The sequence below is a fragment of the Pinus tabuliformis genome, chromosome 1_2, assembly GCF_031772625.1.
Source record: "Pinus tabuliformis cultivar Carrire ecotype Pingquan chromosome 1_2, CPIR1, whole genome shotgun sequence".
Classification (NCBI taxonomy): domain Eukaryota; kingdom Viridiplantae; phylum Streptophyta; class Pinopsida; order Pinales; family Pinaceae; genus Pinus; species Pinus tabuliformis.
The window spans coordinates 369,141,044-369,164,985 of record NC_142298.1 but is presented as its reverse complement, the minus strand read 5'-3'; the positions used below and the strand labels follow the sequence as shown (position 1 = coordinate 369,164,985).

General features: G+C 40.1%; 1 protein-coding gene across 7 annotated transcripts in view; it reads right to left on the bottom strand.

The window, feature by feature from the left end:
* The window catches only part of LOC149205908 (uncharacterized), a 304,264-nt gene that overhangs the window by 262,347 nt on the left and 17,975 nt on the right, over positions 1-23,942 (bottom strand). For all 7 annotated transcript variants that reach the window (XM_089393582.1, XM_089393581.1, XM_089393583.1 and 4 more), the window contains exon 2: positions 68-143. In XM_089393582.1, coding sequence (XP_089249708.1) covers positions 68-143 — 76 coding nt within the window. The remainder of the gene's footprint in view (positions 1-67; positions 144-23,942) is intronic.

Sequence of the window (23,942 nt, the reverse complement as noted above, 5' to 3'; positions counted from 1 at the left end):
ATAAAACAAGTAATCAAACCAAATATTTCTCCAACATAAAATCTACATTATTGGTAAGTAGACAAACCTTTGAGAGCTATCAATTTACGCAGTCGCTCTAATGCAATTGCACGATTCCTGTGCTGAGAACGATCCTCCACTCCCTAGAACAAAATGTATATTTCAGCAAAGTTAACATCTATTCTCAACCATGCAAAGATGGGATACCAATTAACAGAGCAAATATTGATGCCAAACTACGTTGTAGAGCATTATTTCCTTATAAAAACAGAATATAGAAGGAACTGCCCTTCTAAGTTCTATGCTCCTGCAGAAGATATAAATGCAATACAACAAAAAGGCGAAATTTATCATGGGAAGGTCACATAGGCAATCCGTTTTAAATATTGTATTTATTAAGTACCATATTTATCAGTCATTGAAATATAAAGGAAACAAAAAGGACTCCAGAACACTTCACCATGTTCATAACTCAGCTTAATGTGAGGTTCCAGAAACCTAAGAACGAGGTAATCATTTAACCAGCCAAAAACTGAAGTTTAAATTAAACTGTCTTCTTTGGTGTTTCTGCGATCTAGACTGCCCTGTTATTTTAGCAGAGATTCTCATATAAAACTGTAGTTGGATTATTTTCATCAACCTTTTCACTGGTCAGAAAGCTGTCCGGTGTCTACTATAGATGGATTCAGTAAGGAAATGTTACACCCCTTTTAGCAGGGGTACATATATGCACATATTCATTTTTGGCAGCACCAATATAAGTCCAAAGAACACAAGTCAAAAGCCCTATAGGCCATGTGGAGGTTACGTATTATGGTATCCTAGGCCTATTATGGTCAGCCATGGCTGATCCTGCTAGTACCCACTCTCAACTCCTTTCATCCTAGATAGGATTGGAGGACTTGGGGTGAGTCTTGTTAGTTTTTGTTATAACGGATGGTGTTTTGGTCTCGAAACTTTGTGAAGAGTCTAACTTAGGAAAAGTGGTTAATTAATAGGAATTAATTGAAAAAGGTGTGAATTATCTAGAAACCAATACGGATCGACTTAGACATAATCTCAGCCATTGATTAAGATTTAATTTTGGCCGTTAGAGTCCCAACTAAAGATTATAAGAAGAGGTCGATGGGTAAATGGAGAACACACATAGCAAAAACTCAGTGATCTAGGCAGTTCAATACTCCAATGTAGGTGATTAGCAGGAGAGATCGAGTAGCAAATGTCAAGAGGGGTAGAGATAGTGATTTGGTGGAAGATTTACAGTTCAAGAGAGGCACCAACAAGTGACAGAAATATTCCACAATGAAGCTAGCACAGAACAGCCGCAAGGGTCACGTGGATTTTCCCAGTGCAGTTGTCAGGATCGCGCAGGATTTCCTAGCACAGTCATGCAGATCGCCAGACGCAGAAACGACCTGCACAAGGGTTGGACAACCAGTTTTCAGAGGGAGACAGAGGTCGGGGTTTGTTTGTGGAGGGAGAGAATTTTCTCTCCAAATATTTTTGTCAGATTCTTGTTGATTGGATAGCCAGTTGGGCTTCCAAAGATTGTACTCAAAATTCACTGTTGCATAATAAAATAAACCCTCAGTTGTTGCACCGGTTTTCCCACATTGGGTTTTTCCGGGGACATTTGTCCAAAAATAATGGTGTCAATATTTTTGTGTGTGTGCTAGCATTTCTCAATTCCTATTTTACTTCTGCAATTAATTTTTATGGTGAAGAAATTGCACTGTGAATATTTCGTTATTTTATTGTAACAAAATAAACTGCATAATTAATTTATCAGTTACAAGAAATATTTCTAGTTGTTGCATTTCAAGGAATTTTCACATATCTTTCAGGACTCATGGTTTAGAGGATCCACTGAGTTTTTCAGGGGGTGATCACACATTGTAGGGCCTGTTACCCCTCATGCCAGCAAGGGTACATAGAAATTTTTGAAGTATCTATCACAACCATTGTAAGCCCAGGGTGACAAGTCAAAAACAATGTAAAAACCATGTGAGGCCCTATATTAGGTATCCTAGGTCTTGTGTCTTATCATTGAGTCTATATCTTGTTGTTTTGATTAGACCATGGCCGGTCCTTTCAAGTTCATTTTGGGTTCCTTTCATCTTGTACAAGATTAGAGGGTCTTAGGTGAGCTTTCTTAAGGACTCATGGTTTTATGGGAGCCTACATTCGTAGGGGTGATCATTAGTGTATTGTCCAGTCAAACTTGCATCAAGATACACTTTTGTGTTGAGTCTTTCCACATGGTTATGGTCTATAAAGTGTATAGGTGGCCTTGGCTTAGGTGTAGTATTCCTCATACAATGTTCATGCATGGCAATCTCATACTGACAACTTTCAAATTTCCCAAGGCAGTTCACGGTTGCCAATGCAAAGTCATCCCAGTGGTCAAAAGGTCAACTTGGTCTCAGATTGTGCAATTTGATGAGAGGATTCCATGCCACTTACCAGTTTTCCGATTAGAATGTCAGTGGTGTTAATTTTGGCAGCTAGGGAGAACTCCCTAGCCCTTCCTGCTAGTTGATCAAGCAAAGAAAATTGTTTAATAGAATTCAAACTTATTTTTTTTATATCCACTTCAAGTCGGCTCAATTTGATCAAGTCGGCTTGGCAAGAAGATGTGTCCTTTCGAACCCTCAAACAACTATATATACCCAATTGAGTTGATCTCCAAAAGGTACTCAAAGGGGATAGATTGTTCTGAGATTTTTGAATGGGTCTGAGGTTCCACAGGTCTTCTCTCTCGCATGTCTGAGGCACTACAACTCACTCACATATGACTATACTCTCGCATGGCTAGAGGACTCACATTATGGCTACAAGATTCGCGTTCTCACTACAGGACTCTACACTCTCGCTACAAGACTCTCACTTTGGTATCTATATTTGGAATCTTTGTAATGTCAATGTTCTCACTCTTTGGCATTTCTGTAAGGACAATGATCTTGCTCTTTGGCAACTCTGTAATAGCAGTGATCTCACTCTCAGTTCTCATCGTAATTGCATACGATCTCGCACTTGGGTATCACTGTTATGGCATATGATCTCACTCTGTATAGTCTCATTGTAATGGTTGTAATATCATATGATCTCAATCTCACTACAATAACATATGGTCTTGATCTCACTATAATGCCATATGGTTTCGACCTCACCGTGGTCTTGCATTGGTATAAGGTCTCGCATCACTTGACAAGGTCTTGATTATGATCACACATGGCTATGTATTTGCTTCATTGTATGTATGGTTTGGTTCCTCTACGTTATATGTATGGTCCCTCTGCAATATGCTTAGTTCCTTTGTATTAGTATAGCATCATAGAGTTGTATTGGTATGGCATCGTAGAGCAGTATTGGTTGTTGAGAAATCTAGGGCAGCTAAATTAGGTAATTTCTCTTACTTTGATAACTGCCTGTGGTATATTTTTACTTTACTTGATTAACTTCTTTCCTTTATTACTATTAGTGTTCTTTATCATCAAACAGCTACCAAAACATAAAGAACAGTGAGACAATAAGACACAAGATGTAGGTGATCAGCCAGGGCCAAAACCTCTTCAACTGAGAGGAAAAACCATCAGAATTCTTCTCTTCTTATAAAACTTCAATTGACGAATTCCAAGACCTATAGCCGTTGACCAAGACCCTCCAAGACCAAGTCAACTTTTTCCTTTTTGAACATCTTCCAGTAACAAACTTCGACCTTCTAGCAACTTCTCCAACAACTTTGACCCCAGCAACAATTTTTGCAACTTTGACCTTGATCTAGCTTCGACCTAGCAGCTTCACAACTTCAATCTAAAAGCAGCTTCACAGCTTCGACCTAGAGGCAGCTTCATAGCTTCGACCTTGCAGCTTCACAACTTCAACCTAAAAGCAGCTTCACAGCTTCGACCTAGAGGCAGCTTCATAGCTTCGACCTTGCAGCTTCACAGCTTCGACCTTGCAGCTTCACAGCTTCGATGCAGCTTCATAGCTTCGATGCAGCTTCAGAATTTTGTCTTGCCCAATAATTGTAGAAACCCCAACAAAAGAGAGAGAGAGAGAGAGAAGCCCAAAACTTGGAACTTGTTCGTATTCTCCTTCTTCTTCCTTTTCCAGCTTCTACCTTGTGGAGATAGAACTTGCTTGAGTGAGTGTCCAAATGAGGTTGAATTCCTTCTTATTTATAGGCTTGTGAGGGGTACGAATTGCTATCTTGAGGCCGACTTGTCCCTTCATGTAGGCTGACTTGATCTTTGTGGCATAACGAGATCTTGGAGGGTCTTTTGACTCTATTTTGACTAAATAATTTTTTCTTTACAATATGTAACATGCCCAAATGGGTCTTCAATACATGACAATGAATCAATTGACTTTATGACAAACCTAGAAGCACTCAATGGGTGCTTGACCTAAACATAAATTTCCCTTGAGCATGAAACCCATGCCTCAAGAACACAAATAATAAATTTATTTTATCTTTTCATTAAATACATAAAATCACGATTACATATGTCATTATGAAGACTGGACCTAGTTACATATTTCAACATTGGAATGGCATCGTAGAGCAGTATTGGTATGTTGTAGTGCAGAGCAGAATGATCGTATGGCATCATATATATTGTAACAGCAGTGGCATCTATGTTTGCTATCAATACTCTGTTATTCATGGATTGTCCTGTGGGATTTACGAAATGGCATCAGCTTATCTTTAAGACATATGCATAAACCTTGTCACCAGTAACCCTAAAGAGAAACCCTAATAAGATTATATGCCAAGGCCTTGTTGGTATAGTGTCTGACATGACTCTCATTTTGTGTAGTGAGTAGTAACCTTGTTGTATGGTTGACGTATCTCTATATGGATGTACTTTGTATCTCAACTGAACACTAATGAATAGAAGAAGATGAAGAATTTTGAATGGCTTTCCCTTTTTGGGTTTCATCCTGGTCTCTGACCTAAATCATGTTGTCCCTATTTGTGCATGATTTTCTTCTAATGTTCCTTTTATTGTTCCGTTGTATTTTTGATAATATTGTTCTTGCTACATAATTGCTAATGATGTTAAGGTGTATGTGAGGTGAATGTGATATATGAAAAAGTTCAAAAATGCAATTATCTAAAGCAAACAACAATATAGCCCTAAGAAAATTAACATGGCATTAGAGTTGGGCTAAAGAAAAGTCGTTGAGATCACCCCTGTGAGGACACCAATGAATAAGTATAGAGTGAAAGGGATGAAGATGTTGAGACCTAAAAGAATGCTAGGGTTTGAAGGAAACCCTAGGAAACCTTGTTCTAGAATAGAAGTCAGGATTGGTGGATAATATGAGGTTAAGGTTTGGAAGAAACCCCTGGAATGTGATAAAGGCTTGAGTTCTACTTGTCTCACTATAGGAAATGATATGTTGCAGTAATCATCTTATTGACAGTTGGGCTTGGCTGTTGATGAAGACAATTGAAAATATTGAAGGTGCCATGTTGGGGCATCTCCTCTTTTGTTGATATATGATTGATGACCTAGTTGTAACGACCCATTTATAAATATCAAGAACGCAAGAATAATAGCAGGCATACGGTGCATGCATATGATAGCTACACATGCATGTGTCGCATACACCGCACTAGTATTGTATGCTAAATTAATTAAGTGCTAAATACCATGACACTTCTTTAAATAGAGGTTCTACTCATCCATCAATATTTTTTAATGTATGGGTAAATCTTAAAAGAGGACTATGTAGGGACAGCACAGTCCCAGCAGAGGTGATGCAGAGACTGCGTGGGGTTGACGCAGTTCTGCGCGGAGGCTAAGCGGAAGGGACGCAAAGGCTCATTTCCAACGAGATCAGAGTTGGTTCTTCCAGTGACAGGGTGAGATCATCTTACTATTTGTTTTGCACAGTTTCTCTCTGTATCGGATAGCCAATTGGGCATCCAACAAATTGTACTCAGAATTACTACTGCATAATAATAAAACCCTCAGTCGCTGACCGGTTTTCCCAAATTGGATTTTTCCAGGGACATTTGTCCAAAAATAATTGTGTAGATGTGTGTGATGTTTATTTCTCTCGTGTTGTATTTAGTTTCTGCAGTTTTATTTTGGTGTAGGCTATAGTGTATGTATTTCAGTATTCGCCATAGAAAACTACAAGTAACTTGTTCAATTAATTTAACAAGTAGGTGAAATATAATCAGTGTGTTGCAGTAGGAATCGGGTAACCTATTTTTCACACACACAAGAATCAACTATGAAAATTTGGAAACCCTGAATCAATACTGTAGCAAATTGATATTACTTCTCCTACTTGTTAATCCATGCAAGTTATTTACTATGTTCTACTGTAAATATCTTAGTAAATACAACCGCAGCCTTCACAACATTAAATAATATGCGGAAACAAGAATTTGAACAAGAAGGAAATAACACACAAATGACACCGTTGTTTTTGGACCAATGTCCCCGGAAAAAACCAATGTGGGAAAACCGGTGCAGCAGCCGAGGGTTTGTACTATTATGCAGTAGTTTTTTAATACAATCTTTGGATGCCTTACTAGCTATCCAATACAGAGAATCTAACTAACAGAGAGATGAGTGAGATATACCTCACACTATCACTGGCGATCCAGTACTGATCCAGCCACTGAATGGCTAGCCCCTAGCTACCTCTACGCAATCACTGTGTTGCTCTACGTCACAACGTCTGGGAATTGCATCACTCCTTCAGGCTAATCGATTTGCATCTAGAACTTCGACTTTTTGCCCTTCCAGTCTCACACCCCGGCTTCTGGCTCTAGAACTCGATTCTCCTGCAAACTTCAAATCTCCTCTCAAGCTCTGCGCTGTCTCAGCGTGGCCCTACACTGCCCAACGTAATTCTGCGCTGCCTCTTCTGGATCTCTCTCTGCCTCCTCTGCAATGTATCCCCTGATTAGGGAATCTTTCTCCATAAACTATCCCTGCCCTTCACTACAAGAAATCACCTCAATCTCTGATCTCTCACCCGATGTGTCTTCCAAATGCCCATCAAGCCTCTTCTTATAATCTTCTCATTGAGTAATCAACGGCCCAAATTAGATCCTAATCAATGGCTTAGATCATTTTGGTTTGATCCTCGTCTTCTTCTAGAAGTTTCACCCTCAATTTAATTGATATCCTTTAATTATTTTAATATCCTAAGTTTAGACTTAGGCATCCATTAAAAATAATTAATTATTTTAATAAAACCTTCTCCAAGTGGAATTTCCCAAAACGATTTCTAGGTATTCTGGAATACATGTGTCCTAGCTTCCCTGCAAATTTTGAGGCTTAGAGCACATCCGATGCTACCAAAAATCAACACTCCCTCTTAGCGAGGAATGTGCTCTAGTAATGCAACCCGCTGAAGCATCAACCTTCTCTATAACATCTCCCTCTGCGTTGTTGATGTCTGACATCACTACCCACCAACTATTGCGCAAATGTTTCATCTGTTTTGCTGCTGGCCCTGCCACTGCCAACACTGCATATGCACCGCAACCCTCTCCTACCATTGTTGTTGCTGCAACAACAACGGAAAAGCATCCAAACATTAAACCAAAGGGGTTCAACGCGATGCATCTGCTGCTGGAGTTCTGACTGCTGCTAGTCTCTGTGCTGTGACTGAAGCCACTGCACTACTGCTGACTCTGCTCTGTGCCAACTACACTGCTGCCAACACTAGCTTTGCGCTACTCAAACTCTGGCGCTTCTAGCCACTGCAACTATCACTCTAACACTCCTCTGCACAAACTGACCCTGGTCCATCCTGCTACTTCTGATATGGGCTCCCATAGCAAGGTATTGATCCAAGAGGTGGACTCAAGGATCATGCCCATCTGTAGTTCTTTCGAGCTACAGTACTAGATCATTCCACCTCTCCCCTGGAGGTATCTAGGCAATCATGGCGAACTCCTCCTCCTCGATCTTTGCAGTTGCAGCCTGCGGATCATGTTTCTTGTCCTTGTCCTTCTTAAGAGGACACTGCGTACCGTAGTGACCAAATTCACCACACCAGAAACATTTGATCTTCGAGACGTCCTCCTTCCATCTCTGCTGCTACTGCTACCCCTTTGATGCAAGGGTTGCATTCTCTTCCTCCTCCTTAGGCTTCGTCCCACTGTTGTTGCTGCCATCAAGTTTTCACTTGACTAAGTCTTACCTCATCTCTTCCTGCTAAAGAGCAACCCACATTCCCTCCCAATCCAGCAATCTCTCTCTGCCCAGGATACTCTGGACAAATACTTGCCATTCTTCTAAGACTGAATTCAGGGCCAACCTCACCATTTCTGTAGGCTGAGGTGTTGATCCTACAGCTGCCAACTGATCTCGGACTTCCTGAAGCTTTGATAGGAACGGATCAATGCGTTCCCCTTTCTCCATCCTTGTTGATCTTAGCTTCTCCTCCAAGTACATCTTCCGTTGCTCGGAAGATCCTTGATATAGCGTAGCCAAGGCATCCCACATCTCTTTGGTCGTCCCTTTGCCAGCAATGTGACATACAACATGATCCCTCACTCCATCGAGGATCAACTGCTTGGCCTTCGCCATCTCAGCCTTGTACTTCTTGAGTGGATTTGCATCACCGAGTACAGCTACCACACTATCGACATACATCTTGAGATCATGCTCATCTAAAAGGCATGAGATCCTAGCCTTCCAGATCACATAGTTGGATGCTCCATCCAACCGATCTTGATCTCTCAACCCGTTATCTGTCATCTCTGGCGATAAAATGTCGAACTGCCTCCTCTCTCCTTTGTGCTACTGCTGAGCTGGCCTACGCACTCCCCGCTGGAGTTAGTAGATTTGCTCCTCTCCACTGCTGCTCAACAATTGAGAAATCGAATTCCCTAGCTAGGAATTCTCTGAGGAAGAAATTCCCTTGAAAAGTGTCTCCTTCCTTCTTCTAATGTTTTTCTGCCCCAGCAACTGCTGCAGAAAACTACATCTCACCTAACGACTACTCTACGTTGAATCTTCTGTTGCGTTACTCCCTCTACCACTAACAAATCTCGACCTGGAAATTTTACCTCTCTGTCAGCTCACTCAAAGAGAGATTTTCCTCGAGAATCTTGCCCTCCTGGCTTGGACTGCGCAATCCCTCTAGGGATTCGATCTACTGCCTACGCAACACTTTGATCTCCCTCCTCTTAAGCGTTAAGCTCTTTCGGTCTGCTCTCTTGTTTCAACTGCGCTCCGATACCATGTGAAAATTCGGAAATCCCCGAATCACTACTGCAGCAAACTGATACTACTTCTCCTACTTGTTAATCCATGCAAGTTATTTATTGTGTTCTACTATAAATATCGAAATAAATACAACTGCAACCTTCACAACTTTAAATAATATGCGGAAACAAGAATCTGAACAAGAAGGAAATAACACACACAAATGACACAGTTGTTTTTGGACCAATGTTCATGGAAAAACCCAATGTGGGAAAACCAGTGCAGCAACTGAGAGTTTGTATTATTATGCAGTAATTTCTGAATACAATCTTTGGATGCCTTAATGGCTATCCAATACAGAGAATCTGACTTATAGAGAGATGAGCGAGATATACCTCACACTATCACTAGCGATCTAGTACTGATCCAGCCCCTAGCTGCCTCTACGCAATCACTGCACTACTCTGCGTCACAACTTCTGGGAACTGCGTCACTCCTTTAGGCTGATCGATTTGCCTTTGGAACTTCAACTTTCTAACCTTCCAGTCTCACACCCCAGCTTCTGGCTCTGGAACTTGATTCTCCAGCGAATTTCGAATCTCCTCTCAGGGTTTGCACTACCTCAACGTGGCCCTACGCTGCCCAGCGTGGCTCTGCACTGCCTCTTTTGGATCTCTCTCTGCCTCCTCTACAATGTATCCCCGGATCAAGAAATCTTCCTCCATAAACTATCCTTGCCCCTCACTGCAAGAAATCACCTTGATCACTTCTCCAGCAACTGTTGCATTGCTCTCTTGAGAAAATCGATTTCTAATCTCTCACCCGATGTGTCTTCCAAATGCCCATCAAGCCTCTTCTTATAATCTTCTCATTGAGTAACCAATGGCCCATATTAGATTCTAATCAATGGCTCAAATCATTTTGGCTTGATCCTTGTCTTCTTCTAGAAGTTTCACCCTCAGTTTAATTAATACCCTTTAATTATTTTAATTTCCTAAGTTTAGACTTAAGCACCCATTAAAAATAATTAATTATTTTAATAAAACCTTCTTCGGGTGGAATTTCCCAAAACGATTTCTGGGTATTCTGGAATACATGTGTCCTAGCCTCCCTGCAAATTTTGAGGCTTAGAGCACATCCGATGCTACTAGAAATCAACGTCAGCACCTATATCTTCAATAATTTTAATAAACAACTACCGATATATTGTGCATCCTTGTATTGTCCAAGTGCATCCACTGATTTCGAGAAAATTGGACCATTCAAGGAAGACACCATGAAGTTGGTGAGTTGGGTGTCGTGCTGGATCTGTCCATCCATAAGAAACAATGCTAACCCCAGATCTTGGCCCTGTTGATTTAATAGGCTCGAGCATTTTGTCCACCTCTTTCTTTGCCTTCGTCAACAATGTGATTCTAAGCTTCTCTGACCCAGGAGGCACATACCCTGATGGAGTCCCTTGAGTTAGAGCTCATCACATCTCAATAAATAAAGGTGAGAATGCAATATTAAAGCATATGAAGTTTTGATAGAAAAAAATGCAATGGTGGGATGAAGCTCTTCCCGTTTCTCTTTCTAAAAAATCTTGTCCATTGCACCAAATGCCATTGCCTTTCTTTTTGCTGCTTGTCCCCCACCAGAACTCTCAAATGGAAATTTGTTGTTGCTTTTCCTCAAGGATGGAAGGGGGTCTTCATTCTTGTTTTTATTAGATGTTGCAGCCACTTTTGCCATACCAACGTGGGCCTCTTTTTCCATTGCCTTCCTCTTAGCTAAAGACACCTGCGTAAATGTTGCAATTCCACAACTTGGTAAAGCCAACAAATGAGCTTTCACACGGAAATATGTGCTCATGAAATGAGTTTTGCAATAGTTGCATTTCCAAGCAACATTGCCTCCTCCCTTCATGTTGTTGCCTAGCCCTTGCTCTCTTGTGATATATTTCCAAAAGGGATATTTGTTATCTTGAGGCTGTTGTCTTCCCTCAACATTTGAAACTGTTGTTGTAGCCTCACTTGCAATAGAGGGAACACTTGCAGACCCTGATGAAATTGGAAGAGGAGGGGCATCTCCAATGGGGACATTCTTCCCCTTCTTTTGCCCCTTCCCTGTTTCCCTTGATTGAGCCATGAATGCTGTAAAAAAATAAAGAAAAAATGCACAAATTTTTAAACAAATGCACATGCAAACTCCTGTAATAAAAATGCAAAAAATAGAGAGAAAATGCACGCACTTGTTGCTTGAATCGCCTCCAAAATGCTCCCACACCCTTTTCTCTTTGCTCTCACACATAGCAAACCCACAACAAGAGAGAATGACTTTCGTGAAGTTAGAATGGGCCAAATTGCCTTTTATGGCCGTGCGGAGGTAAAAAACACGCGACACGTGTCTTGGAATCGGGACACATTCGAGTCCCATCGGGGCACAATCGAGACACGACGTGTCCCAACTCCCGACGGGACACAATCGGACACGATCCAGAGGACACGTGTCCCACTGAATCGTGTCTGATTCATCCGATTTGGGACACGTGAGGCCTAGGCAACAAATCCGGTATCTTAGCTTAAAACCCCTTTTTTCTTAGTTCAAAAAATAATATTTTTGACTTTTATCCTCAAAAAATTCAATTTGACTTGACCACCATGTTCCAAAGGGTCAATATCTCTTAGAAAATCGATTTTTTCCTTGGTAGAAAACCCTTAAAATTTCATTTCTTTTGAACCCACGAATTTTTTATGATTTTCCACTTTAAGAGAATTTAATTTCTCTAAAATTAATTTTTGGCTTAAAAATAATTAATTTTCTAGCTAATTATTTTCTTTTTATTTTTGCTAGAAAATTTAATTAAAAGACTAAAGAGGGAAATAAATATTTTTCACCCTCTAAGTGCATCTATAATAAAATAATTTAATCATGGTGTCTAAATATGAGTAACCATGTGCTAAATTATTCCTAGATAAACTTTTACACCAAAAAATTACGATATTAACCCCTAGAAGGGGAAATACATATTTGACATAGACCCTCAAAACTCAACCAAATTCTAAGACAAAACACATGATATGGTATGAAAAATGTCAGGCCAGGAGGTAACTCCTCAAAGTGAATTGTGATTTTGCATTGAGATTGATCATAGATATATACATGGAAGGAGAGACTCTTGAGTTTCATCTCCCAGTGTCTCTTCAACTTCTAATTCCCCTAATTTTCTTATTTACATGGATTCACCTAATCCCAAAGATTAGGTGTCAACATCCCCCCTTAATCTGAAGGGATGTTGGTGAGTCCAAGCATCATTCTGAATCTTTCAAACTTTTCTCTTCCAAGCGCTTTGGTGAAGATGTCTACAATCTGCTCATTTGTGGAACAATGGCGTAGATGGATTGTCTTGGCCTCAACATGATGTTGAATCAAATGGTATTTTGTATTGATGTGCTTCGTTCGATCATGGAACTTTGGGTTCTTGGCCAACTTTATTGCAGAAGTGTTGTCAATCATGAGAGGAGTTGAATGCACTTGTTTCTCCTGCAAATCTTCCAAAATTTTCCTGAGCCACACAATTTCCTTTGTTGCTTCAACTGCTGCCACATATTCTGCCTCAGTTGTGGAATTTGCTAGAACTGATTGTTTGCATGACCTCCAAGAGATAGCTCCTGATCCAAGACTCATAACATAACCTGAAGTAGATACTCCAGTTTTTTTATCTCCATCGAAGTCTAAATCGGAGTATACAATGAAGCTAAAGTCGCCCACCTGTGTATACTTAAGTCCAAAGTCTCGAGTTCCCTTCAAGTACTTTAGAACTCTTTTGGCAGCAGACCAATGTCCCTCACAAGGCTATTGCATAAACTTGGAGAGGATTCCAACGACAGATGAAATGTTTGGTCTGGTAGTAGTCAGGTAGTTGAGACTTCCTACAAGTTGTCTATACTTTGTTGCATCCTCAAATTCTTTTCCTTCAATGGATGTGAGCTTTAAGTTTTGTTCCATTGGAGTAGTCAAAGGATTGCACTCAAACATGCCAAACTTGTTCAACAGATCTCCAATGTACTTCTAAGAGAGGAATATAAACTTCGGATGTTGAGTTACTTCAATACCAAGATAGTAGTGAACATAGCCCAAATCTGTCGTTTCAAAACCTTTCCTCAATTCCTTCTTTATGGATGAAATATAGCTCACATTGTTCCATGTCATCAAAAGATCATCTAGATACACCACAAGATATACAACTATTTTGCTAACTTTCTTAACAAACAAAGTTGCATTATCAAGATCATAATGTTTGAAGTTGAGTTTCAGCAGATGCTCAGTTAACTTCTCGTACCAGGCTCGCGGAGCTTGCTTGAGGCCATACAAGAATTTTACAAGCTTGCATGTTTTATGTTCCTGACACTTCACAACAAATCCTTCCGGTTGGGACACAAAAACATTCTCTTTCAAATCTCCATTTAAGAAAGCAGGTTTTACATCCATTTAATGGACTTTCCAACCATTTTGTGTTGCCAAGGCAAAGAGTGTCCGGATGGTAGCCCATTTTGTTGTGAGGAAAAAAGTCTCCTCATAGTCCACCCCTTCCTTTTGTGCAAAACCTTTTGCCACAAGCCTAGCTTTGTGCTTGTCAAATGAGCCATCAACTTTATACTTGTTCCTGTAGACCCACTTGTAGCCTATTGGTTTGGTTCCCAATGGAGGATCAACCAGCTTCGAGGTGCCATTCTGTTGAAAAGTGTAACTAGGTTCAATCTTCATAATGACATGTAATTGTGACTTTTGAAAATGATGTAATGAAGAAAAATAAGATTATTATTGTGAGCCTTGCTTCATGGGTTTCATGAGCAAGTGATTTTATTTTAGTTGGCTCCCATTGAGAGCCTTAAGATTGGTCATTAAAATTCAAAGAGTCTATGTCATGTATGAAAAAACCTTCTTGGAGATATATCAATGTATATGAGTCTACAAAATGTCTAAATGGCCCTCCAACGACAAGCACTACCCATCCTCTTCAAGTTGGCCTCCAAATGAATAAATTAAACTCATGTCGGCTCACAATTAAAGGAACACATCCCTTCGATAGATCATGTCGGCTTATTTATGGAGACAAACTACTATATATACACAGCTAGGCTCTTTGCATTTACACACAGGAGTTTGGATTCTCTGAGTTTTTTGGTGATGAACTACAGTGAGAATTTCGCAGATCTCTCTGTGGTCTCAAATGGGTAGCAAACAAGTCAAGTTCGGATCTTTGAATTCAGTGGGCAATCATAGTCAGAATTTCAGATGAGCTGAACAGAGAGAGAGGTTCGGATCTCTAGCACAGTGAAGTCAATTCAGATGGGACAGTGAAGGGACAGCAAGGAATAATGAAAGGCCAGCGAAGTATTGTCTAGGTATATCAGTTCAGATATCATGAGTTAAGGGTTTCAGTGCTACAACAGAAGAACACCACTTGATAGAAGCATATATATACTACATCTTTGTCCTTTGAAAAGGCCACAGCTCGGTGCTATCTTGGAGACCACTGTGTGGTATGAAGAAGTTATCCTTCCTAGATCTATCACTGTGTTTCGATGCTATTGCAGAGGTCACATTTTGGGTGACATTATCTTGACATGATTCACTCCTGTGACTATTATATCTACAGTTCGTTGAAGAGATGATCTCAGCATGAGAAGGTCGAAGAGGAAGACGAGTCAAGACGAAGAACAATGAATTAGTGTCTTAGTCTTGGAGTGGCTAATAGGTCAAGGGTCTTGGTCTTGGTATTCGTCAATTGGAATCTCTATAAGAAGAATTTGCGTAGGTTTTCCTCTCAAAGAGTGAGAAGTTTTGCCCCTGGCTTATACCCTACATGTTGTGTCCCTTGCGTATTTATGTTCATGCATTGGTTACTGTTTGATGAAGAAGAACATTAATAATCTAACATGAAGAAGATTTTAATCTAAACAAGTAAAAAGCATTCACAAGCAGTCACTAATAGAAGAGAAATCACCTAATGCTAATGCCCTAGACTTCTCAACATGGTATCAGAGCTAAGGTGTCATAGTCAAGAAAAGGGCCGGCAATCAAGAGACACTCAAGGATCGAATCTCATTGAAGGATCTACATTGTAGAATCAAACCCTAGATCGAAGAAGCAGTCTACAACAGCAAAATTTTTGGATCCTCTAGTCATCATCAAAAGACCACAAAGACCCTCATCAAGTTATCTACAAAGCAAGGTAGCTCAAAGAACTTTAAAGACGAAGATCAGATCATCTTGATGAAATTTGAAACCCTAGAAGCAATTTTGATTTGCATGTATTCACTACCGAAGAAGTTGAAGTATCTTGAAGGCTAGGAGGCATTGTCATCATCTCCAAGGCTATAAAGCAAGCAAGGATCCTCTCCTTGTCCTTGAAGAAGATCATCCGAGGAAGCAACAAATCATCCTCATCAAAAGGAGCCAAATCAAAAGGTGTTGTCATCATAAAAAGAGCAATCTTCTTTATTGAAGAAAGGCTTTTCATTTGGAAGAAGAGCATCCAAGAGGGAGCACTAGTACATCTTCTTCAACCATCATTAGAGTGATCAAGTAGAAGATTTCATCTTCACTTGTCAAGTAAGTATCTTTCATTCTTTAATTAAATTTGGTAAAATGATTTCGTGTTTGCAAGGAGATCTATAAGTTCGTTGGGTCATCGAAATTCCTTGCATGAAAAAGGAGGATAGACATAGTCCTCGAAGAAAGTGAAGTCATTGAACACATCAATGGAAAAGGTCTCCTCTAAATTCATGGAAAGGGATTCTTATGAAAGGTCCCCTCATATAGAAATATTGGAGACATCAAAGAGATGTATATGATAAGCTCGTAAGAATATTCTCTGAAGATGCAATAAAGAAGGTCACATGACTTAGATCTTATCTACACAAAATTGAAGGTATCAAAGAATGAAGGGATATCTTCATAAGATCTCAACTGTGAGATCTGGGAGAGATGATAAGAAGATAATCATCATTGTTCTAAATGCACTAACTGATGAACAAGGTAACAAATGTCCATGGGGATAAAAAAGTTACCTCATTCAACAACTTGTGGTTTATATGTAAGATAGAAGAAGACAAGTTGAGAGCAAGAGTGTTGAAGGTTAAAGGACTCAAACATTTGTAGGAAGGAAAGGGAAGTTTGGAAAATTTTGGTCCTCAGAAAAGAAAGAAGAGCATAGCTAAGATTCAATGCTATGGATGTAAAATTATGGACATTACAGGAAAGATTGTCTTAAAGGGACAATATCAAAAGAAGAGAAGAAGCCCATATCACTGAAGAAGTGGAGGAAGTTGAAGAGAAGAAGTCCAAGAAAAGAGGAAGTAAGAGATCTCTACTATGACTGAGATAGTCTCCCTCACAAAAGGTCTCGACATAGCTTCTAAATCTTATGTTATAGGATATGGCTATAATAAATAATAAGATGCATCATGGCATCATGGAAGCATTAGAAACAAGAGCTCGTGACATCACCATAGGAAACATGAAGGATGTCTAGAACAAAATCCATGGCAGTCAAATATGAAGGATATAGCTCTTGGGAACCTCATTGCAAACTTAAGGAAAGGAAGAAGTCATCCAGGACAAGGCTCATTATACATCAAGTCAAAAAGGAAACATCTGCCAGATAGGGATATGCAAGATCCTTAAGATTCTCTGATGGAATCCTCATCGGAGGGTTCACCGATCTAGAGAGGAAGCAAGTGTTTCATCAGGAACTCCAACTTGTGGAGTTCATGGGATGATGGTATGATGACATGAGAGATGAAGCAGATCAAGGGGTTGAAGATCTTTTCAATCAAGGAAGTTGTTGAAAGAAGCCTAGATGACCTAAAGGTAAATGAGGTATGTATGCTTGTATTTAATATTATAATGTCATGTCGTATGGTTGCAGGTAACATGGATCACTACTTCTATCTTGAGAAGCATGATCAAGGGAAAAGGATCTCCTCCTCTGAAAGGATGCAGGAAGGCATAAGTCACACTAGATGAAATCAACATAATATGTCCTCATATGAAGTATGAGGTGGTTGACTACAATTAAGGAACTCTAATTGGAAGCTCCTGGGAATGGAATGTGTGAAGAAAGGAAGGAAGAGATCGTGAGATATGCAACCATGATAAAGGAAATCAACATCCAAAATACCAAGAAGATTTGACTAGGAAATCTCCCGGAAAGATATGAAGACTCTGATGGAAGTCTGAAAAAGATGGAGACCCTTGACAATGGATATCTTTGGGAGATGTGTCAACATGTATGCAGGATGTTGATACCTACAGGAAGATGTCATGATGAAAGACCATCACAAAGGTAATTTTTATTTAAGTGTTCATTTCTTATTTTTGAACAAATATCTAGATGGGCTTATGCAGGACTGCCAAAGGGAAGAATTGTGGATGACTTCCAAGAGGACCATATAGAAGGATGTAAGATCCTTCTGGAAAATATGGCATGAAGAAAGCAACATGACATGAAGCAAGGCCAGATGAACACTGATGGATCACTTTCTGATAAAAGGAATGATGACATGACTACTCGTGAATGAAAGTGATGGATGGTCTGTGCTCCATGAAGAAGTCTGAAAAGATGAAGACTCTCTGACAAAGAAATTCATGACATCGAAGGAAGGAGTTCTTCAAAGCAGCTGGTTGTTCCATTATCTCCACCTAAGGAGTTGTTAGGTCCCTAATTAAAAGTGAGCCTGGAAACAAGTTTCTTACTTGGAAGAAACTTGGAAATTCCTAAGCCAGGAGGGAGCTTAGGTATATTCCTTGTGTAGGAATGAGTACATTCCTTTATTGGAATAGATATGTCCTCCCTAACTAAGAGGGAGAGATAGACACATCATTCTTGTCTTCACCTCGGAAGACAGAATGTAGGATTGGGTAATCATTTGGCATCCGATACACTTTGAGGATGAGATAGGGCATCCAAGACAAGAGTATTTGGTGGGCTCTAGTATTGTAGCAATAATGCTACAACTCCTGGAACTCCCTTCTTTAATTTTATCAACCCGGTAGTTCGTAACAAACTTGGAAGCGACGGTGTTGTATGCACAAGTACTAGCTCTTGCCGCAGCTGTCACTTGGTCAGCTGGCACAAGTCCACTAGGAGCTTAAGCCAACTTCTATGAGCTCTTAGAATAAGCTTTTTAATTGATGGATGAAAGCTAACTCGAAGGAAGCTAATCTAATTGCAAAAAGAAATTGAAAGCCAAAAAGAAACGCAAACCCTAGCAAACCCTAATTCTACCAGCTAGTCCTACTGACGCAAAGGAGAGCATGCAAACTACTGAAAGAGATTCCATTACTTCTATGAAGGTAAAATGCATGTGTCTAAGTTATCACTATCTGAAGAAAACGTCTTTTTGTATTTTTGTTTAAGTTGTTGAAATTATCATGCATGTGCTTTTAACTATTTTTGACTGTGCAGAGGTGGATCAAGGAGGAGAAATGCTTGGGAAAGGTTGGGAAGGTTCAGAGAGGGTCTAAGGGGTCCCTAACACCCTTCCAGAGAGTCTCACAAAGTTTGGCTGCCAAGAAACCGTGTTTATGAGCTTCTACAGGAAGTCTGCAGGGGTTCTACAGGATGTTCAGGATTTCTACAGGATGTTCTGTAATTCTTCTACAGGATGTTTTGAAATGGGACTTTGGAGCATGGATGGAGGGATAAAGATGGAGGAATGAGTATGGAGGTGAGATAGGGGTGTGAAGAGGTCCAGGACTTGGGGAATGGAGTTGAGGAGAAGGTGTAGATGGTGAGATTTGTTCAAGGAGGGATGAGACAATGTTGCACAAAAATTAGGGTTTTGGGAGCGAATGGCAAACGTGAAGCAAGGGTTCTAAGTAGAGGGTGGAGTGGATGGTGCTGATGGAGAATAAGCAGATGAAGGAGTGGTACAGGTGCTCTGCAAGTCGTTTTTCCGATCTGAACCAACAAAACTTATAAATTCAAAGACCTAGTTACGTTGACCTAATTTGCTAGCTGTTAGTAAAGAGAATGAACAGAAGTGTGACCTGTAATGAAACCATGTATTTTAACTCATGCAAATAAGCAAATGAAAGTTTGAACTTGTAACCAACTTCTACACATGAAAGTCAAACACTAGTGATTGCATGGCAAAGCAAAATCAGTGTTTTTGTGGGCAGCAAAGTCATCCTAGTCCCAGCTCCTGATCCCACTAAGGGAGAGGTGAAACCACAGATGTTTGTTGGCCTTTTTCTTGAAGCTTTTTCTGTTAACAACCTATCAACTAAATCTGAGCATGAAAAGCTATTTTACACATAAAAAAACAAACTAAATAACAAAATAGAATTTAGATCTACATAGCTGATTTTACTCTCAAGAATGCAGCAAAAACACATAAAGATAATCAAAGGAGGTATTGGGCGCTTGAGATGGGCCCAACCCCAAGAGCTATAGCCTCCTAAGAGAGATTTAGAGCTGGTGCAAAGCTGGATTCATCTTTATTGATCAAGAAATGAAGAGTTACATCAAAACTGTCCACAAGAAGAGCTTGAGAATGAGCTGAAAGCAAAGCTAATCTATTGCCTAAAAATCGAACTACAAAATGACTACAACAAGGTTATGGAATGACTAACTACCAGCTACAAAATGACTAACCACTAGCTACTATCTACTGGCTAACTAGCTAACATCCACTGGCTACACTGGCTAACCAAAATGAGGCCCTAAGCCTTCTTATTTATACAATTTGAGGACCCAACAGTCCTCCTAAAATTTAGGGACTTGGCTGCCCAAGACTTGTAGTTAACAGCAGTCCTACTTGACTTGCTTGGCTGCCCTTGTGCTCATTGATTTGGTGGCCTTTGAACTCCGAGCTGATGGTGGAGAATTCGAGGTAAGGGCCCATAAATGAGGGGGACACCTTCCTACAAATCCTCTAGCTTGTTCTCCCACGAATTTGGCTGCCAAGTGCTCATTAAGACCTTCAATTTTGTCTCCAAGTTGACCAAAAAGGCTACACAAAGCACCCATTAGACTTGTTGGCATAATGACTAACCAAATTCACTCTATTAACATAAATATAATCAAAAACATGCAATAAACTAATGAGAATGGTGGATTAAGTCAAATTAGGAGGTTGAATGAGCCCAAATAATTGTCCATTTTTGGGGCTCATCAGTAGTCGTGGAGGGCTGATATTCTTTAAGGACTGGGAATCCAAGATAAGACTAGTCCTCATAGAACACACCCTAAGAACCCGAGTAGGATATGTTCGGGGAGAGACAATGATGAGAGTGTCTATAAATCATTGGTCTCGCTAGCATTGAGCTCAGATCTTGTGGAGAGATAGAATTGTTATGCAAGGCCTTGCTATGTGACAATGTTGGTTGATATGATGCTATACAAATGAGTTACCAATCTGATTCTTCTTATGATAAATTCTTCAGATTGAGAATGACCAAGTACCATTATGAATACCTCCCTAGTTAAGAGGGAGTGTTGAAAAGTGTAACTAGGTTCGGTCTTCATAATGACATGTAATTGTGACTTTTGTAAATGATGTAATGAAGAAAAATAAAATTATTATTGTAAGCCTTGCTTCATGGGTTTCATGAGCAAGTGATTTTATTTTAGTTGGCTCCCATTGAGAGCCTTAGGATTGGTCATTAAAAGTCAAAGAGTCTATGTCATGTATGAAGAACCCTTCTTGGGGATATATCAATGTATATGAGTCTACAAAATGTCTAGATAGCCCTCCAACGACAAGCACTAGCCATCCTCTTCAAGTCAGCCTCCAAATGAATAAATTAAACTCATGTCGACTCACAGTTAAAGGGACACATCCCTTCGATAGATCATGTCGGCTTATTTATGGAGACAAACTACTATATATACACAGCTAGGCTCTTCACATTTACACACAGAAGTTCGGATTCTCTGAGTTTTTCGATGATGAACTATAGTGAGAATTTTGCAGATCTCTTTGTGGTCTCGGATGGGTAGCAGACAAGTCAAGTTTGGATCTCTGAATTCGGTGGGCAATCACAGTCAAAATTTTGGATGGACTGAAAAGAGAGAGAGGTTCAAATCTCTAGCATAGTGAAGTCAATTCGGATGGGACAGCAAGGAATAATAAAAGTCCAGCAAAGTATTGTCTAGGTATATCAGTTTAGATATCATGAGTTAAGGGTTTCGGTGCTACAACAGAAGAACACCACTTGATAGATGTTAAAATTGGCAACCAGGGCAAAACTTCATGTGGGTCATCTTATTGATGGCTAATAATATTTTTATTAGATTCCTCTCGTCGAGAGGTGTAGGATTGATATAAAGATCATCCAATTCCGATAAGTATTCATGGAGATATGAATTTATTTTGATTATGGAATTATTATCAAGCCGACCTACAACTCATGTAGGCTCAGAAGCCCAACAGTCGCATCTATTCACCCACCAACGTTGTGTATAAATATAAGAGGACTTTTCCTCATTTAGACTCACTCATCTCATCACATCTCTCTCTCTCTACTGCGCAAATATGAGTCTCTTCTCTACTGCGCTGAAATGGGTCTCTCTCTCTCTCACACATGTGAAGCCGGAAGCTGTTGAATTTGAAGCTGCAACTGCAGAAGTAAAGATTGACTTGCGTGGCCTAGAAGATCTCCTCTTTGGAACTGCGTTGTAGGTTCATCTGAACCTCTTTTGAAAGCCGCAACTTTTGGTGGTGGAATGAAGTCAATCCGACGAACGGTTTGCAAGATATCGACTGCCCTAGTTTGAAGTCGGAAACTGCTGAAACTGAAGCTACAACTGCAGAAGTAAAGATTGACTTGCGTGGCCTAGAAGATCTCCTCATCTGAACTGAGCTGTAGGTTCATCTGAACCTCCTCTGAAAGCCGAAACTTTTGGTGGTGGAATGAAGTCAATCCGACTGTCGGTTTGTGAGATATGGTCTGCCCTAGTTTGATAATGAAGCCGCTAATGCTGATGCTACTGATCTAGGGTTTGCTACTGCTGATATGAATCAGATTTATTGTACTATTTCTCTCTGCTGAATTATTGAAGATAAAAGAAGATTTGATCAAAGGGTTTCCCCACACATTGTGGGGTTTGTCCCTGGCTAGCCGCCACATCTTGTGTCTCTTGTCTTGGCTTGTTTTCTGTCGATTGTTTAATGTTCTATCTGCACTTTACTTTATGTACATGTGATTGCTAATCGGTGGAATATAATAAGAAAAAGAAGTAAACTGTTATAAGCATAGAACATACCATAACTTAACATGGTATCAGAGCTGAGGTGAAGACAAAGCCCAAGCAAGAGCAAGAGCAATCATTGAAGAGAAGATTGGCAAGGCTATCCTAAAAGAACTATGGGGTCCTCAACACTCTTTCCTGCCGAAGACAAGCTCCGTGAAAAAGCTTACTATCACGGATGAAAGATGTCTATCGATCTAACCCTTGAAGATCAAGGAGTGCTGGACCATGTAAGAGGCAATATTGTTGAGCCTTCATCAAATGCATCTGCTGCTGCCTGGAACAAATGGAAAAATGGAGAAGTCAAAACAAAGAAGATCATCCGGGACTCTATCGACAAGCGCTTGGTGGCCTACATCTCTGATCTAGACACCTCCAAGGAAATCTACGACAGACTGGTGAGTTTATTTAAAGTTAATGATGCAAATCAAGTTTTGTTTCTTAGAAATAAGCTGAGGGAAAACAAGAAGGGTAAAGATGAAAGTATGCAAGCATACTTCTTAAGAATCACCGAGATCAAGAACGATCTCCTATCTATTGGGGAAACTATTACTGACAGAGAAATGTCACTCACAACTCTTGAAGGATTACCATCTGAATGGTATGTGTTCAGGACTACTCTTCTGAACTATAATGTAATTCCTGGTTTCGAGGAATTAATGGCTAGATGCATTCAAGAAGAAACAAGGGAAGAAGTGTAAGAAATGCCCATGCCTAAAGGTCCTCCTGCTGCCTTTTCTTTCCATGTAAAGAAAAGAAATAATTCCGGGACTAAATCAAAAAGAAAGGCTGGACCTAAGGCTAGAAGAAAATGACGATGTTACATTTGCGATAAAGCAAGTCACTATGCAAGGGAGTGCCCTAATAGAAAGGACTCACTCTAGGACGATGATCAAAATCCCTCTGATGGCAATCAAAGGAATGACAAATTCAACAGCAAAGGTAAGAGGAGAGCTGGGAATCAAGGAAGAGGACAAGCATTCAAGAAGGCCAGAAATTCCAGGATGTATTAAATGCACCTGACCTCAAAAAGAACCTAGTGTCCATCTCGGAAATGGAAGACAAACGCTACAAGGTAACCTTCAACGATGGCAAGGTATGTATATGGAAAAATAATGTTAAAGATGCCTTTACTCTTGGGTTTAGTGTTGATTCATTATATCAGGTCGATGGAAGTCTGCTAGGTGTCATGTCTTATGACACATCTCTTAAGTCCGAACTTTGGCATTAGAGGTTTTCCCCCCTTCATTATAAAGCTATACTCGGTGTAAGACAAATGGTGATAGGGATGCCCGAATTCTGAATAGAGAATGAAGGTGTATGTCCAGGATGTGCTAAAGGAAAGCTCAAAAGGGGACCATTCCCCTCAAGCCAAAGCAAGACCTCTGATATATTACAATTGGTTCACTCAGGCATACCTGAGGTTGGCATTAAGAGGGAGACTACTACACCACATACTCCTGAGCAGAATGGTGTGGTGGGAAGGAAGAACCGCACGATGATGG